Raw genomic sequence first — 19,278 nt, 5'->3', positions numbered from 1 at the left:
AAATGAATATTCAGGACTGAGTTCCTTTAGGATTGACTGGTTTGATCTCCTTGCAGTTCAAGGGACTCTCAAGAATCTTCTTCAACACCACAGTTCAAAAGCATCAATTTGGCCCTCAGCTTTCTTTATGGTCCAACTCTCACATCCATAACAAGACTACTGGAAAAACCATAGTTTTGACTAGATGGGCCTTTGTTGGCAAAGTAATGTCTCGGCTTTTTAATATGATGTTTAAGTTGGTCATAGCTTTTCTTCCAAGGAGCATGCATCTTTCAATTTCATGGCTGCAGTTACCATCTGCAGTGATTTTGGAGCCCAAGAAAATAAAGTCTGTCACTGTTTCTATTGTTTCCCCATCTATTTGCCATGAAGTGATGGGACTGGATGCCATGATCTTAGTTTTTTGAATGTTGAGTTTTAAGCCAGATTTTTCAGTCTTTCACTTTCATCAAGAGGGTCTTCAGTTCCTCTTCACTTTCTGCCATAAGGACTTTATCTTTACATATTTATAAATTTCCTAGTTTTCTTCTTGTAACTGATTTCTAGTTTCATGCCATTGTGATTAGAAAATATGCTTAATATGATTTCAATTTTCTTAAAATTTTAAATTTTGTGGCCTAACATATAATCTATCCTAGAGAATGTTCCATATACACTTGAGAAAAATGAGTATTCCACTGCTTTCAGGTGGCATGTCCTATATATTTCTGTTAAGTCTATGTCATTTAAGGCCAATGTTCCCTTATTCATTATCTGTCTGAATAATCTATCCACTGATATAAGTGGGATATTAAAGTCCCCTACTATTATTGTACTGCTATCTATTTCTTCCTTTAGGCCTGTTAATATTTGCTTTATATATTTAGGTCCTCCTATATTGGCTGCTTCCCTGGTGGTTCAGATGGTAAAGAATCCGCCTACAATGTGGGAGCCCTGGATTTGATTCCTGGGCTGGGAAGATCCCCTGGAAGAGGGCATGGTAACCCACTCCAGTTCTCTTTCCTGGAGAATGCCCATGGACAGAGAAGCCTGGTGGGCTACAGTCCATGGGGTCTCAAAGAGTTGTACACAACTGAGCAACTAAGCACCGAGCATACTGGGTGCATAAACATTTATAAATGTTATGTCGTCTTGTTCAACTGAACACTTTATCACTACATGATGTTGTCTGTTTTGTATATTTTATCTGATATAAGCGTTACTGAACACAAGTTTGCATGCCATATGCACAGTGAGGCCAAATGATATCAGAACATCAGATGCACAGGGGCTTCAGGTGGGAGCAGTGCCAGGTCCCAGGCCAGGGCTCTGTTGCAAGCCTGGTAGGCGGCTGGACGTGAGCCACAGCCTTGTGTACCACATTTAATGGAGTCAGCTTGCCCAGTGCCACCCACCCTGTGCTACCACTGCGGCCCCCCAGCCTGGCCTGGCCAAGCAGTCCCTGATTCCTACTGGGCTGTCTGCAAGGACAGCTATGACAGGAAGGTGAAGCAGGCAGTGGGGAGAAGGCAAGGAGGTGGCATGCCCCTGTGCCCACTTGGCCAATAAGACCCTGACCTGCAGATATACCTGCCACTAGAATAGGGGTGAAGTAGCACACAGCTGTTAGCTTGCAAGAGATAACACATGGTGGTTAGAGGACCCATTCCCCCAACAGTCAGCCAAACAGTGATTCTGGGATAGAGACTGTGGAGAGAGGCGAATTGCAGCCTTCTACCAGGCCCTTGGGGCCAGCAGGTGAGCTGGGAAGGCTGAGAGACAGGTTGAGGGCTGTGTCTTGCAGAGCTCCAGAGCCCTCACAACAGCCACCAACTGGCTGGACCAGGCCTGGAAGCAGCAGTGAATCTCTCCCCAATCCTCACCTCTACAACCTAACAGTGGTAGCAATCTCCATGGGTCATAAGCCATGAAGGCCTCAGATCCTCTCCTGCTTAAATGAAAAGCCTGAGAGCTGGCTGGGTCCCAGGTGCCTTGCCCCCTAAGTGATAGTGACTGAGCAGAGTCTGGGAACCTGGCCCTGAGCATTCTGCCAGCTGAGATCTGCCTCTTCAGCCAGACCAGAGACTGGCAAAAGGACCCAGGCTGGGTGTTGGATGAATGCTCCCAGGCAGATCCCACATAGGGACCCCGTCCTTTTAGCCAGGACCTGGACCTTGGAGGGCAGAAGTTGAGCATTGGGACCTCACTCTTTCTTGCCAGAACAAAGAATACCATTTGCTTCATTGGAGATTTACAAGAACATGGTAATGTGACCTCTAGAACAAAGGATCTGACACCAAGAAGTCTGAAACAACTAATAATACCCCCTCCCTCACCTTTCCTATAAAAGGCTTTTGCCAAAAGTTTTGGGGAGCTCAGGACTTTTTTCAAGGAATAAGCCACTCATTTCTGTGTATGGCTCTGCAATAAACCTTTCTCTGCTCCAAATTCCAACATTTTGGTGTTGTTTCACCTCCCTGCGCATTGGACATGTAGACTTGCATCTGGTAACATAAGTATAGTTATTCCAACTTTCTTTTGGCTTCTATTTGCATGGAATATCTTTTCTCCATCCTTCTACTTTCAGTTTGTGTGTGTCTTCAGGTATCGAGTCTTTTGTAGGCAGCATATAGATGGGTCTTGTTTTTGTATCCACTCAACCACTCTACATCTTTTGATTGGAAAATTTAGTTCATTTTACATTTAAAGTGATTACTGGAAGATATGTCCTTATTGTCATTTTGTTAAATGTTTTCTGACTGTTCTGTAGTTCCTCTCTTCCTTCTTCTTTTGCTCTCTTCCTCTGTGGTTGATGATTTTCTTTAGTGGTTATCTTATATTCATTTCTCATTTCCTTTTATTTATCTAGTATAGGTTTTTGATTTGTGGTATCAGGAAGCTTACATAAAAAAACTTATAACAGTCCATTTTAAGTTGATAACTTAACTTTGAATGCATACAAAGTTCTACATTTTTATTCTTTCATTCTCCACATTTTATGTTTTTGATGTTACATTTTACATCTTTTAATTGTGTGTATTCTTTAACTAATTACAGTAGTTACAGTTATTTTTACTATTTTTGTCTTTTAACCTTCACACAAGTTGAACAGTGACTCATCTACTACCTTTACCATACAGCCATACGTCACCTTACTGAACTTTGGTTTATTGTGCGTGACATTGTGCTGCCTTTTTTTTTACAAATCAAAGGTTTGTGGTAACCTTGCCCAGACAAAGTCTGTAGGTGCTATATTTTCAAACAGCATTTGCTAACTTCATGTCTCTGTGTCACATTTTGGTTAATTCTTGAAAATTTTCTAACTTTTTATTACATCATGTTGATCTGTGATCAGTGGTCTTTGATGTTACTACTATCAGTTCAGTTCAGTTCCATCACTCAGTTGTGTCCGACTCTTTGCGACCCTGTGAATCGCAGCACTCCAGGCCTCCCTGTCCATCACCAGCTCCCGGAGTTCACTCAGACTCACGTCCATCGAGTCAGTGATGCCATCCAGCCATCTCAGCCTCTGTCATCCCTTTCTCCTCCTGCCCCGAATCCCTCCCAGCATCAAAGTCTTTTCCAATGAGTCAACTCTTCGCATGAGGTGGCCAAAGTACTGGAGTTTCAGCTTTAGCATCATTCCTTCCAAAGAAATCCCAGGGCTGATCTCCTTCAGAATGGACTGGTTGGATCTCCTTGCAGTCCAAGGGACTCTCAAGAGTCTTCTCCAACACCACAGTTCAAAAGCATCAATTCTTTGGTGCTCAGCCTTCTTCACAGTCCAACTCTCACATACTGCTTGCTTAAGGTTCAGACAATGATTAGCATAAAAAGCCTCTTGATGAAAGCGAAAGAAGAGAGTGAAAAAGTTGGCTTACAGCTCAACATTCAGAAAACGAAGATCATGGCATCCGATCCCATCACTTCATGGGAAATAGGTGGGGAAACAGTGGAAACAAAGTGTCAGACTTTATTTTTGGACCCCTCTATATTCACGGGGTCGCAAAGAGTCGGACATGACTGAGCGACTGAACTGATTTTTAAATTAACGTATGCACACTGTTTTTTTAGGCTTAATGCTACTGCATACTTAACAGTCTAAAGCATAAAATAAATATATCTTTTATATGCACTGGGAAATCAAAAATTCACGTGACTTGCTTTATTGTGGTAACTTGGAATCAAGTTAACAGTGTCTCTGAGGTATGCCCATATGTTTACCTTTAGCAGTGAGTTTTATACTTTCATATGTTTTGTTGTTATTAACTAGCATCCTTTCTTTTCAGCTTAAGTAAGTCCCTTTAACATTTCTTGTAATGCTGGTTTAGTGAGTGATGCACTCCTTTGGCTTTTGCTTGTCTGGAGAACTCTTTCTCTCCTTCAGTTTTGAATGATAACTTTGCAGGCAGAGTATTCTTGGTTGTAGGTTTTTTTTTTTTCCTTTCCTTGCCACTCCTTTCTGGTTTGCAAAGTCACTGCTGAAGAAAATCTTCTGCTGGTCTTATGGAGGTTCCCTTATACATAACAAGTTGTTTTGCTCTCGCTGCTTTTAAGATTCTCTCCTTGTCTTTAACTTTTGACATTTTAGTTATAATGAGTCTTGTGGGTCTCTTTAGGTTCATCTTATTTGGAACTCTTTTAGCTTCCTGGATGTAGATGTCTGCTTCCTTCCCCAGGTTAGTTTCAATCATCATTTATCCAAGTAATTTTTCTCCCGTTTTTCTCTCTCCTGTCCTTCTGGTGCTCCTATAATACAAATGGTAGGCACTTGATGTATCCCCAAAGTTCTTTATGCTATCTTCACTTCTTTACTACTTTGATTTGGTGAGTTCTTCTATCCTGTCTTTGAGCTCACTTGCCCTTTCTTCTGTTTCACCTAATCTTCTGTTGAATCCCACTAATGTATTTTCCAGTTTGGTTGCTGTACTCTTCAGTTCTATGACTTCTGTTTGGAATTTTTAAATATTTTCTAATCTCTTTGATAAAGTTCTCACTGTATTCATCCATTCCTCTTCTGAGTTCAGGGAGCATTTTTATGATTATCACTTTGAACTTTTTATCAGGTTAATTACTTATCTCTATTTTATTAAGTTTTTTTTTTTTTGCAGTTTTATCTTGTTCATTTGGAACATGCTTCTCTGTTTCTTCACTTTGCTTGACTTTCTGTCAGTTTCTATGCATTTGATGAAACAGCTGCCTCTGCCAGTCCTGCAGGGTTGGCCCTGTACAGGAGACAAACCTTATCATTCAGCTCTGCCCTGGTACTCTTAGTTGTTTCTCAATACCATTGTGATTATCCAACTGTTAAAGTCTCATGAAACCCAGGAACACAAGTCTTCTTGGCCTCCAAAGCCAGGTGAGCCCCCAAGTGGCAGCTGCAAAAACTGGGTCACCAGATATAAAAATGAAGCAACAGATGTGTACATAACCTCCTGAGAAATACTGGTGCTCTGGACTACAGCAAAGCAAGAACACAAAGATGGCACCCACTGGCTAGAGTGATTGCTGTTGTTTAGTCACTAAGTCATGTCCAGCTCTTTGTGACCCCATGGACTGTAACCCACCAGGATCCTCTGTCCATGGGATTTTCTAGGCAAGAATATTGAAGTGGGTTGCACGTCATTCTCCAGGGGATCTTCCCAACCCAGGGATCAAACTTAAGTCTCCTGCATTGGCAGGCCATTTCTTTATCACTGAACACCAGGGAAGCCCAGCTACAGTGAAGCAGAGTACAAGAATGGAACATACCAAAGAGGAAAAAAAATATACATTTTTTTTAAGAGTTGGGGAAGGAAGTCCTAGGAATCCAGTGGTTAAGACTTCACCTTCCAATACAGGAGGTATGGGTTTGATCCCTGATCAGGGAGCTAAGATCCCACATTCTTTGCAGTCAAAAACCCAAAACAGAAACAATACTGTAACAAATTCAAAAAGACTTTAAAAACAATGGTCCACACAAGAAAATCTTTAAAGAAAAAAGATTTGGGGGAGATGGTACCCACTGGTTTTAGTAAGGCAAAAATGGATTGTGAAAAATGGTACCCAGTGACTACAGCATAAAGATGACACCCATTGGAAGCAGGAAAATAAAGAAATAGTGGTACCTGTGGGTTTTAGCAAGGCAGAGCGAGGGCATGATGAAAGCACCCATTAGCCTCCTTCCCAGGAGAATACTCCAGCAGGCCTTTGCCCCTCAGACCAATTACTCTAAAATTAACAAACAAGTCTTTTATACGTAAATCTGGATGCTTTTCAAAGGGCTCCTTCTGCACTGCTCCCTGGAGCAGATGAGTCTGCACACAGGCCCTTTAAGACTGCACCTCAGTTTGTCACAGCCCCACCAGTCTTATATGTGAGCCCTGCTAGTCTTTATACCCAAGTGTTTTGAGGGCTTGTCTCTCAGGTAACTGTCTTTAAAGTTGGGGTACCCAATGTGACATAAGAACCCTTTACTCCCCAGGGCAAAATTCCGAGTTATGAACTACCTTCCAACTGTGGGTTGCAGCACCAGAGTTGGGAGTTTATGGCAAGATTCTGCCACAGTCTTTGCTACTCATTTAGAAGTGGCTTCCTTCACATTTGTCTGATGTGAAGAATTATTCCACCAGTTTTTCGTTTTTCCCTAGAAGCAATTATTTTATACATGGATGTAGATTTGGCATACCCCTGGGAGAAGGTGAGTTCAGGATCTTCTTATATCACTATCTTGAACCAGAATCTCCAATTTTTGACTCTATTTCATTCATCCATCCATCCATTCAACAAATATATGAGTCTTCACAATGTTCCAGGCACTGGTTTAAGTAATGCAGGTATATCAGTGAACAAAACAGACATCGTGCCCTTGTCAAATGCATATTCTTGTGGGAGGGGACAAACAACTGCTGGGAGCCGCCATGGGAGATCCCACCCATGACAAGGTCATGTGGAAGAGAACTGTTAAGTAAGGCTTCAGAACTCAAGGGGCTCCCTAGGCTTTCTCGAGCATCTACTCCAAAACCAGAAATCTGTCTGTTTTACTGTTTCATGACTTTCACCAACTCCTCTGACATTAACAGGGGGCTAACCCTGACCACCTTTCTCTGGAGAAAATCAACTTAGGGCTCTAGCTAATAAGTCTCCTGGACAGGAGAGGAATATTTCAAATCAAACCCCCTCTATTAGCATTCTAGCTTGCTTGGCAGGTTATCCAGACTCCTGCAGCTATGCATACAATTATTTACAGCCTCCCAACTGTGAGAAGCACGGAAAGCCTAAAACATAGAGCCTTTGAAAGAGTTAAAAGTTATTAGAGTAGTGCTAGGGCTGATGTAGGATTTCATTATTGGGCCAATGCTTGTTGCTAAGTTCCCATATCTCTCTTATCCACTGTGCACCTGGGAATGCATTAGTTAACATAGTGAGAATGCTAGAAAAACAAGTGTAGCCTTGAATTTAACCATATTGGACTTTTGAGCTAATTGGTTCTTTCTTGTAACTCACTGCACCTTTGCTCTGTGAAAAAAGTAACTCTGTTTGGCATTTTCTGAGGCTGACATAGATTAGAAATATAAAGAAAAAACACTTTGAGGGAAAATAAGTTTTCTGGTTGAGCAGCCTTTATCAAAAGAGGGTCATAAAATGTTCACAGGCCTCCAAGGCCAGAAGATACTGTACACAACATCTTTTGTGGAAAAGGTATGCAGAAAAATCCTGGTTTCGATAAGGGCAATACTGCTGGAATATTTGGGCTAACTCTGTATGACCTTGCATCTTTCATTTCCCTCTATGTATAAGGCAAGGTATAAAAGTACCTTTTGAAAAATAAAGCTTTTGGGCCTCGCAGAAGCTTGGTCACCCCGTGTTTTTTCTTCTATCTTTCTTTCTTTCTCTCTCCCTCTCCCTCTCTTTTTCAGGCTGATCCCTTGGAGCATGGGGGCTCCCTGCGTTCACTTATCTGCCCAGGTTTCTAAGACCTGAATGGGAAGACTTTCTGCATCTTCACTCCCTCGGGAGACCGGGAGGGCACCTGTGGCCTCCGTGAACAGGGCAAACTTCCTGTCTTGAAGTTTTATTGGTTCTCTATGTAAACCAAGGAATATCAGCCTCTTTCTCTCCTCTATTTTCTTATCTACAACATTCTTATCTATCTCTCTCTCTCTCAATCAATCGCCGACGCCGTTTCTCCTTTGGGTTTCCCTGGATCCTGCAGGGGCTGGACCCCAGCGAATAACAACTAAAAGAATTATGAAAGTATGTTAGAATATAGTAATTGTTATTTTTTTTAAAAAGTAATACAAAAGAGACTGGCTTCCATGGGGAGTCTGCCATTTAAATTGGATGGTTTGGGGGATGAAAAAATGATATATAAGCAAAGACTTGAAGGAGATGAGGGAGATCAGCCGTGAAGACTATGGTTGAAGAGTGGTCAGGAGGAGGAAATACAAGAGGCTGATGCGGCTGGAATAGAAGAGTCGTAGGTAAGGAAGAGCTGTGGAGATAAGGTCAGCAAGGTAAGGGTGGTAGTGGGAAGATAAGAGTTTGTAGGCTATTATAAGAATCTCAGATCTTATTCTAAGAGAAAGGGAGTAAATCACAAGGTTTGAATGGAAGTATGACAAGATTTGACTTATTTTTTAAGATGATGACCCCCTGGCTGTTCTTCTAAGAATAGTCTGTAGGGTGAAAGCCAACCAGTTTACAGGTTAGTATGGCAAAGAGTCGGACACGACTGAGCGACTGAACTGAACTGAACTGAACTGATGATAATGAAAGCAGAGACTATGGTGGCTTGAACCAAGACGGTAGGAGTAAAGGTGGTGAGGTTGTGACTGAATTCTTAGCATAATGCTTTGAAATCCACCCACGTTGTTGCACACATTAACAACTCTAAAACTAACTACAGTGATGGCTCCACAATTCTGTGAATAAACCAAAGACCACTGAATTAGATACTTTTTGTTTTATTATTATTTTGGCTGTACTATGCATCATTGGGGCATTAGTTCCTTGACCAGGGACTGAATCTGGGCCCTCAGCAGTGAGAGTGCAGAGTCCTAACCACTGATCCACCAGGGAACTCCCTGAATCATATACTTTAAATACATGATGTTATTAATATATGGTATCTGAAGTGAATCTCAGTAAAGCTGTTCTTTAAAAGAGGAATGACCTACTGATACATACAAAATGGATGAATCTCAAAAGCATTGTACTAAGAAGTTAGTCACATACTGTATGACAGTTACTATATAACAGTTACTATATTCTAACATACTTTCATAATTATTTATTTTAGTTGTTGTTTGTCCCCTCCCACAAGAATATGAATTTGACAAGGGCATGATGTCTGTTTTGTTCACTGATATACCTGACAAAGCTACATACTGTATGATAACATTTAGTTGACATTCTAGAAAACAAAGAAATGTAGTGACAGAAAGCAGTGACTGCCAGAGCCTTGGACAAGGAGACGGACTACAAACATTTTGGGGTAATGAAATGTTTTATATCATGATAGTATTTGGTGGTTGCACAATAATATATATGTTTGTTGTGGGTCATTGTACATTTAAAGTTGATGAATTTTATTAAATAGCAACAACCTCACCCACATACTCCTTGGAATGTCTTCATGTACCTCCAGAGTTGTATGTATCCCAACTGAAGACTACTACCAGAAAGCACCTGAATGATGCAATGGTCAAAGGAAGAGGCTTGAAAGAGCTAGGAAATCCAAAGGAGCTCAGGGTTGTGGTCAGATAAGGCAAAGTACATGTAACTTAGAGACTGGAGGCCAACGCAAGATACTACAGCAGAGAATGGAAATTATCACCGTCCAAAGACCAGCAGGATAAGACACGTCAGGAAAGGTCAGAGACCACTAGAGGGCAGCAACAGAACAGGTCACCTCTACCCACACTGGCAGGACTTCACTTGCTCTTGGGAAGGACAGAGTTTCCCAGGTGCTGCTAGTGGTAAAGAACCCACCTGTCAATGCAGAGGATGTAAGAGACATGGGGTCCATCCAGAAGATTCTCTGTAGGAGGACATGGCAACCCACTCCAGTATTCTTACCTGGAGAATCCCAAGGACAGAGGGGCCTGGCAGGCTACAGTCCATAGGGTCACAAAGAGTCCAACATGACTGAAGTGACTTAACAAAGCATGAGAAAGACAAAAGGGAAAAAGAAAAAAAAATTCTGAATTTAACTAATTTTTTTTACTTAAAGAAGACTGCTTCAACTCACAAGTAACTAAATTTTAACTGGCAGGATTAATGTTCTATCATTAATGGACATGAAAGTGAAAGTCACTCAGTTGTCAAGAATACTGGAATGGGTAGCCATTCCCTTCTCCAGGAGATCTTCCCAACCCAGGGACTGAACCCAGGTCTCTCGAACTGTACGTGGATTCTTTCCTGTCTGAGTCACCAGGGATGCCTCAATGGACATGACAGTTAGTAAATTATGTGTATTTCCAATATAGATAAATAAGTTTCCTTTTTGCATATGGTTCCCACATACATTGTGGCACCCTGCTACTGGGGAAAACTTTAGCCTGGTCTCTGCTAGCATAAGCGGTTGGTATGGTCTCCAGAAACGATGACATTTAACTGCTGGTTTAATGAGTTAGTATTTTCTACAGATTGTTGGGTGCCCTGTTGGTAAATCCCCTCATCAATACAGTATATCCCTCCCAGTACAGTCTCCTAGCACTGAGGATTCTAAAGAACAATCTCTATGTCCTCTCACCTGTACTCAATGTTCCTACCACAAACTCTAGATAAGGTTTCTTGGCCTTGTTGGGCATCTTCTTATAAAAGACTAGAGCTGGTTTGTGCCTCAGTTACCTTTATAGGCCCCAAGGGAAACCTAGGAATTCCATCACAACCTTGACTTTGTGGAAAACTGGAGAGAAGGAACCTTCGTCTCTTCCCTACCCATCCTGTTACTTTGCTATTACCAACTTATTGCTTGGGTGGTCTCATGTTATACATGATGCTTTTCTAAAAGACCTTGAAAACAGCCCAGTTTGCCCAAGGAGAGGCAAAAGAAAACAATCACTACTGAGCTAAGATCCCAGAAACTTGTTTCTAAACTCCTACACCAGCCTTTTCCAGAGTTTCCGTCAGAGGAGCCAGGACACAAGATTCTGATCTTTTCCCCTTCTTTTCTGTTTTACTCTTCTTCTCCCAATTCCTATTAGGGGTACTTTCTACGTGCTATTTCTTCCTCCTTTATCCTATGAACCTCTCTATTCTGGCGTTTTCTGCCTTTCCTTCCCTTGGACTATTAATGATTTAATCTTAAAGGTGTTTGGAGAACAGACTGAACATAATTTATAGAGGGAATGAAAGCATATTTAGTATTTTCACAACAATCCAAAACATTACCCCATAACATTCACTATTAAATTATTAAAATACATTATTCTATTTGTAGACATGTCTGTTGGTAAATTTTAAGCCCCTAGGCTTTAATTCTCAACTTTTTTTCCTACTGCAATGAGACCCATTCTTATCAAGGAAAATGGATTTCTATGACAATGATCTCAAAGTATTTATATGTATGTGTGGAGTACGTTTAATTACATTTTTTCAAATGCCTTCAGAATACTTTCACATGTCCCTCATGATGCTGTAACTTATCTTTGAATCTCTTAGCATGCTCCTAGTATACGTCTTTTACACTATGAGTATTTCAAAAGTGTTTATGAAACAAGGAAAGAGAGGGAACAGAAAACAGAGGGAAGAAAGAATTAGTAGCCTTACTGAGCTTAAGATTTCGAGGATAAATATTAGTAGGAACAGTATTAGCATCTACAGACACTAAGGGCGACAATTTAGCTTCTGCAACAAAATTTAAGGTGCCCACTTCCTTGGGGAAGAAGTTTTACTCATACGGACTTTCCAGTAAAAGTGGTAAGATGTCTTGGTTTTGGTAACCTGGGCTTTCAATTTCAGCTTCAGTGAACACTTAGATGAACTATGACTTGAAACCATATACTTCATCAGTTCAGTTCAGTCGCTCAGTTGTGTCCGACTTTGCAACTCCATGAACTGCAGCATGCCAGGCCTCCCTGTCCATCACCAACTCCCGGAGTTTACTCATCATGTCCTTTGAGTCGGTGATGCCATCCAACCATCTCATCCTCTGTCGTTCCCTTCTCCTCCTGCTTTCAATCCTTCACAGCATCAGAGTCTTTTCAAATGAGTTGGTCTTTATAGTCCAACTCTCACATCCATACATGACCACTGGAAAAACCATAGCTTTGACTAGATGGACCTTTGTTGGCAAAGTAATCTCTCTGCTTTTTAATATATTGTCTAGGTTGGTCATAACTTTTCTTCCAAGGAGCAAGCATCTTTTAATTTCATGGCTGCAGTCACCATCTGCAGTGATTTTGGAGCCCCCCAAAATAAAGTCGGTCACTGATTCCACTGTTTCCACATCTATTTGCTATGAAGTTATGGGACCAGATGCCATGATCTTAGTTTTCTGAATGTTGAGATTTAAGCCAGCTTTTTCACTCTCCTCTTTCACTTTCATCAAGAGGTTCTTCAGTTCTTCTTTCCTTTCTGCCATAAGTGTGGTGTTATCTGCATATCTGAGATTATTGATATTTCTCCTGGCAAACTTGATTCCAGCTTGTGCTTCATCCAGTCCAGCAAGTCTCATGATGTACTCTGCATATAAATTAAACAAGCAGGGTGACAATATACAGCCTTGATGTACTCCTTTCCCAATTTGGAACCAGTCTGTTGTTCCATGTCTGGTTCTAACTGTTGTTTCTTCACCTGCATACAGATTTCTCAGGAGGCAGGTAAAGTCATCTGGTATTCCCATCTCTCTAAGAATTTTCCACAGTTTGTTGTGATCCACACAGTCAAAGGCTTTGGCATAGTCAATAAAGCAAAAGTAGATGTTTTTCTGAAATTCTCTTGCTTTTTTGATGATCCAACACATGTTGGCAATTTGATCTCTGGTTCCTCCGCCTTTTCTAAATCCAGCTTGAACGTCTGGAAGTTCACGGTTCATGCACTGTTTGTTGAAACCTCACTTGGAAAATTTTGAGCATTTTTTGCTAGCATGTGAGATGAGTGAGATTATGTGGTAGTTTGAGCATTCTTTGGCATTTCCTTTCTTTGGGACTGGAATGAAAACGGACCTTTTCCAGTCCTGTGGCCACTGCTGAGTTTTCCAAATTTGCTGGCATACTGAGTGCACCACTTTCACAGCATCATCTTTTAGGATTTGAAAAAGCTCAACTGGAATTCCATTACCTCCACTAGCTTTGTTGGTAGTAATGTTTCCCTAAGGCCCACTTGACTTTGCATTCCAGGATGTCTGGCTCTATACTTCATTTACTATTTATCAATACCTGTTACACAGACAAACTCAGTCACAAGTTCACATACAACACTATGTTTCAGACCATAGAGTTCAATGTCATGCTCTAATAATAGTAAAATTAACTTTATTTTCTTCACTATTATGATAGGAGCACTTCCAAGTTGGAAACACTAAGCTATATGGTGACCATTTTCCTACAAGCTAGGAGGAGGCTAAAGCCAAGTGAAATCATGACTGTCGTTAGTTAGCCTGTTATCAGTTCAGTCACTCAGTCATGTCTGTCTCTTTGCCACCCCATGGACTGCAACACACCAGGCTTCCCTATCCATCAGCAACTCCTGAGCTTGCTCAAACTCATGTCCATTGAGTCAGTGATGTCATCCAACCATCTCATCCTCTGTCACCCCATTCTCCCACCTTCAATCTTTTCCAGCATCAGGGTCTTTTCCAATGAGTCAGTTCTCTGCATCAGGTGGCCAAAGTATTGGAGCTTCAGTTTCAGCATCAGTCCTTCCAATGAATATTCAGGACTGATTTCCTTTAGGATTGACAGGTTTGATCTCCTTGCTGACCAAGGGACTCTCAAGAGTCTTCTTCAACACCGCAGTTTAAAAGCATCAGTTCTTTGACGCTCAGCTTTCTTTATAGTCCAAGTCTCACATCCATACATGACTACTGGAAAAACCATAGCTTTGTAGGCAAAGTAATGTCTCTGCTTTTCAATATGCTGTCTAGTTTGATCATAGCTTTTCTTCCAAGGAGCAAGAGTCTTTTAACCTGTTATAGTCTTACAAATCTCTTTTGCAGTACTAGTTTTCACCCAAGGAACTTTTTTTATTACACTGAATTTTTTTTTTTTACTATTAAGCAGCCATTTGATTAGTTAAATATAATAATTTGGTTGGTGTCAAAAAATCTAGACCAAGAATATGAAGTTATTAGCAATTCTCTATTACGCAGAATAAAGCTCCACAGTCCAACCCACAATCACTGTGGAAACGGAGCATCTGACACTACTGTGGCATAATTTTTAAAAAAAAATCTATTTAGAGAATCATTTTATTGAGTACCCCAAATGTTCTAGGCAGACGATCACTCAATCAAGTATGAATGAACACATGGTAACTCTTGAGGATTTACTTTCTCATATGCTAACCTCTGATCTGGACAGTAAACCAGCTCTGAGGAAAATAAAAAAGATGTATGACAATTCTCCCTTGCACTCCTTTTAGAAGATGTCCAACCCTTGAAAATCAAGATTCTGGGGCAATGAACTATAAATTGAATTTTTAAGAACAATGTTGACCCTAAGGTAGAAACACAAAAACTGAAATATGCTATTAGTAACACTGCAGATTCCCTTGAGCTCATGAAGCACTTCAAAAGAATAAGAAAAGGTGTGGTTCAGCTGATAAAGAGTCCACCTGCAATGGAGACCTGGGCTCAGTCCCTGGGTTGGGAAGATCCCCTGAAGAAGGGAAAGGCTACCCACTCCAGTATTCTGGTCTGGAGAATTCCATGGTGTTGAAAAGAGTTGGACACGACTGAGCAACTTTCACTTCACGTCGATAATCTAGGAAATGACACTCAAAAGAAACTCTAGAAAAAGGAGATGTAAGAACACAGCACACAAGAGTCAACTACAGCAGAATTCTTCTCCAGAGAAGGGTCCATTCCTGCGTGACTGACTGATTACACTGGCAATCCAGAGATTATTGCGAGGTTCCTTGTATCCATATGATTCAGCCAAAGTAATCATTCATTTATTCATCCACTAAAATACTTTCTCAAAAAAAAACCTGAGGTGTCACCATGTTCCAGACTACAGAGTTCAATGTCAAGGTTCTAATATTTGTAAGGTAACTTAATCTTCTTCACCATGGTGAGAGAAACATTCCTAAGTGGGAAGCACTGAGTTACCTGATGATGATTCGCCTAGGAGCTGGATGGAAACTAAGGCCAAGTGAACGTGACATCTCTATACCTCCCTCTGCCTCTGACTGGGTAACCTGAACCTTAAAGTGAACGCAAGTTTACCCAAACAAGTGACTCATATTCACTGTGTACTATGTGTTAAGTCAGGTGATGGATATTAACATTTTTAAAGAGTCCTTGGCCTCAAGACACTGTCTGGTGATGGTAGCAGATGTTAGATGAAGAAATTTGGGGACACAATTATCACTAGGAAGAAAAAGAGAAGTCTGATAGAAAGAGTTTTTCTTACAAATATATAATATGGTTTCCCTCCAAAGGATATCCTTATAACTATCCTTTCTTCTGACACATGGATTTCTAAGTGTTTATTACTAAAGGCCTTATAGAGTTAAATTTTATCCAAGTTAAAAAGAAAATTATCCAAGTAATACTTACATATAACTTAAACATCAAATATTTCAGAGGGTGTGTAATGATAAACAACAGCCTGTGCCTCATTTGTTCCCAGAAATAAACACTTCCATATCCAGTTCTTCTGTTTATACTATTAGCATTTGCCTATACCACTTCCATGGGCTTCCCTGATAGCTCAGTTGGTAAAGAATCTGCCTGCAGTGCAGGAGACCCCAGTTCAATTCCTGCATCAGGAAGATCTGCTGGAGAAGGGATAGGCTACCCACTCTAGTATTCTTGGGCTTCTCTCGTGGCTCAGCTGGTAAAGAAACCGCCTGCAATGTGGGAGAGCTGGGGTCAATCCCTGGGTTGGGAAGCTCCCCTGGAGAAGGGAAAGGCTACCCACTCCAGTATTCTGGCCTGGAGGATTCCATGGACTGTGTAGTCCAAGGGAGTGCAAAGAGTCGGACACGACTGAGTGACTTTCACATACCACTTCTATACTACTAGTTTATTAGCTCCAAAGTACAGTACATACAGACTTTTAACTTGTGAACTTTCAAAGATGTGAACATGCATTTGCATGACTAGTCACATAAATTAGCTCATGTGTCTGGCACACACTGTCAAGTGCATGCATCCTCTACAAACGGGTGGGACTTTGTGACTTTACAGGACTCTGTGGGGTTTCCTAAGTGGGGCAGTGCTAAAGAATCTGCCTGCCAATGCAGAAGACGCAGGTTCAATCCCTGGGTCAGGAAGAGCCCCTGGTGTAGGAAATGGCAACCCACTCCAGAATTCTTGCCTGGAAAATTCCATGGACAGAGGCGCCTAGAGGGCTACAGTCCATGGGTTCGCCAAGAATCAGACATGACTGAATGACTAAGCATGCATGCACAGTATTGCACAGAGTGCAGTATTTTTATTTCAAGCCCAGAATGTCCAGAAGCAAATGTAAAAGCAGCAGTGATACAGCTGGTATGGCTAAACACACACACACACACACACACACACACACACACACACACACAGACCAAGAGATAACAATGGAAACAAAAGTGAAAATAATTGAGAGAGTGAAAAGATGGTAGATGTCATCTACATGAATTATCCAACCATCCGTATGAGTCTAAAGAACAGGACAAGATCATGAACATATGAAGTCAGCTGTGCTGATGATGTCAACAATAATATCAAAGCATACAAAAATGATGGAGGAAACGGAGAAACTTTTCAGTGTGTGGATGCAGGATCAGCATCAGCATTGAGTCCTGCTCAGCTTAATGCTGATTCAAGAGAAAGCTAAAAGCCTTTTTGAAGACTTGAAGAAACATGGTAAGGAATCAGAAGGTGCATCTTTTAATGCTAGCCATGGCCCAGGTGGCACTAGTGGTAAAAAATAAAATAAAAATAAAAAAGCCCACTTGCCAATGCAGGAGATAAAAGAGAATGTGGGCTCAATCCCTGGGTTGGGAAGATCTCTTGGAGGAGTGCATGGCAACTGACTCCAATATTCTTGCCTGGAGAATCCCATGGACAAAAGAAACTGGCAGGCTATAGTCTATAGGGTCGCAAAGAGTCAAGACACGACTGAAGGGATTTAGCATGCGTGCAAGGCTGGTTTTATCAGTTCAAGGCTAGAGCCAACCTTCGCAGTGTGGAAGCGATAAGTGACAGGAACAACCCTGTGACAATTCTGAGAGGGCTATGACATCTACAAACCCATAGAAAACAATGACTTTGCTTGGCATGAGGTTATGGCCATCACTGCAGTGGGGTTTGGAAGAATCTGCTCACAGTCTGTTCCCAATTTTCGTGGATTTGAGAAGACAATGAGGAGTCCGAAGAGGTCTTTATCAATTTAGTGATCCTCAGCTGGAGCTAGATCTGCCAAAGGACAGCTTCACTGAATGCCCTGCTGTGCAACACAAGGAGTTTGCTAATAAAGACCTGATGGGATTGGGAGGCCCAGAGAAAGGACGAAGAGAGACAAGAGGAAGAAGAAGTAAGTAACTGAGAAACTGAAAAAACGCATGACACAGGAAATAGCCAGGGGATGCTCTTTATCTGAGGAGGCATGGGACCTGAACACAGAACAGTACAGGAAGGCTGCAGGAGCTATTCAGAATGCAATCCAGTGTGATCATGTCATCTATGATGAGGAAAAAGAGCTACTCCCCAAACATCACTGGATTGTTTATTCAAGAGGGTAGTAGTGTTAGTTGCTCAGTCGTGTCCGATTCTTTGTGACCCCATGGACTGTAGCCTGCCAGTCTCCTGTGTCCATGGGATTCTCCAGGCAAGAACAGTGGAGTGGACTGCCATTCCCTTCTCCAGAGGATCTTCCCAACCCAGGGATCGAACCCTGGTCTCCTGCACTGCAGGCAAATTCTTTACCATTTAAGCTACAGAGAAGACCATTCAAGAGGGTAGAGAGAATTGAATCCAGCAGGGAACCACAACCTGTGCATCAGTGTCAGGTATGAGTGAAACTGCAGCATCAGACTTTATTTCCATCACCAGTCACATTCACAACTAGGCGCTGTTTTCATTTTGGCTCAGGCTCTTCATTCTTTCTGGAGCTATTTCTCTACTCTTCTCCAATAGCATATTGGGCACTTATCAACCTGGGAAGCTCATCTTTCAGTGTCATATCTTTTTGCCTTTTCATACTGTTCATGGGGTTCTGAAGACAAGAATACTGAAGTGGTTTGTCATTGCCTTCTCCAGTGGACCACATTTTGCCAAAACTCGCCCCTATGACCCATCCACCTTGGGTCATACATGTCTTGAGCCTACACAGCATGGCTCATAGTTTCATTGAGTAAGATAAGGCTATGATCCAAGATCTTAATCACGATGCTGTGATCACTCACCTAGAGACAGACATCCTGGAGTGTGAAGTCAACTGGGCCTTAGGAAGCATTACTACGAACAAAGCTAGTGGAGGTGATGGAATTTCAGTTGAGCTATTTCAAATCCTAGAAGATGATGCTGTGAAAGTGCTGCTGCCGGGGGCCAGCGTGAGGAATTCCGCTCATGGCAAAGGTCATGAGGAAGGAGGCTTGGCATACGCAAAGGCGTGATCAAGCCTCAGGAAACCCCCTGTTCCCGAGCATCTAACACCAAAACCAGAGTCTGTTTTATGCTCTCACCTACACCTCTGACTTTACGGGGGGCTCTCCCCCATAACCGTTTCTCTCTGAGAAGGAGTAAACGTGCAGCTCCAAGGCAATAAAAATTCTTGGGCGTGACAAGAGTGTTTCAGCTTACGGACTCCTCTGAAGGTTATCTAGCCCACCTGTATAGGTTTGTCCAGCCACATGTGACTGTTTATAGCCTCCCAACCTGAGAGGCATGAGATGTTTTAGACTTACTAAAGGCAAATTATTTTGGGGAGTTAGAAATTATTAGTATAGTTGGTTAGGAATTATATTGGTGAAGGGTTTTTTCATTTGTTGTGTCAATAATTGCTGCTAATTCCCGGCTCTGGGTGGGACAAGAATGTCTCAGGTCAAACCTCTCTGCTGACAGACTAGCTTGTGTGACAGGATTATCCATACTCCTGCCACATGATTGTTTACTACCTCTTAACCATAAACAGCACAGAGTTTTGGAGTATTTTGAGAGTCTTA

At 41.7% G+C, this 19,278-nt stretch overlaps 1 protein-coding gene across 8 annotated transcripts in view; it reads right to left on the bottom strand.

Moving 5' to 3' along the window:
* ART3 (ADP-ribosyltransferase 3 (inactive)) overlaps positions 1-19,278 on the bottom strand; it is an 81,427-nt gene that overhangs the window by 41,991 nt on the left and 20,158 nt on the right. For 4 of the 8 annotated variants that reach the window (XM_069594416.1, XM_069594415.1, XM_069594422.1 and 1 more), the window contains exon 2: positions 10,039-10,116. The exons of the other annotated variants lie outside the window; for them this stretch is intronic. In XM_069594416.1, the coding sequence (XP_069450517.1) occupies positions 10,039-10,083 (45 nt within the window). In that variant the 5' untranslated portion in view covers positions 10,084-10,116. The remainder of the gene's footprint in view (positions 1-10,038; positions 10,117-19,278) is intronic. 8 annotated transcript variants of the gene reach the window in all.

Source organism: Ovis canadensis, chromosome 6 (assembly GCF_042477335.2).
Source record: "Ovis canadensis isolate MfBH-ARS-UI-01 breed Bighorn chromosome 6, ARS-UI_OviCan_v2, whole genome shotgun sequence".
Taxonomy (NCBI): Eukaryota; Metazoa; Chordata; class Mammalia; order Artiodactyla; family Bovidae; genus Ovis; species Ovis canadensis.
Note: the sequence above shows the minus strand (reverse complement) of the source record. Positions and strands in the feature narration are given on the sequence as shown.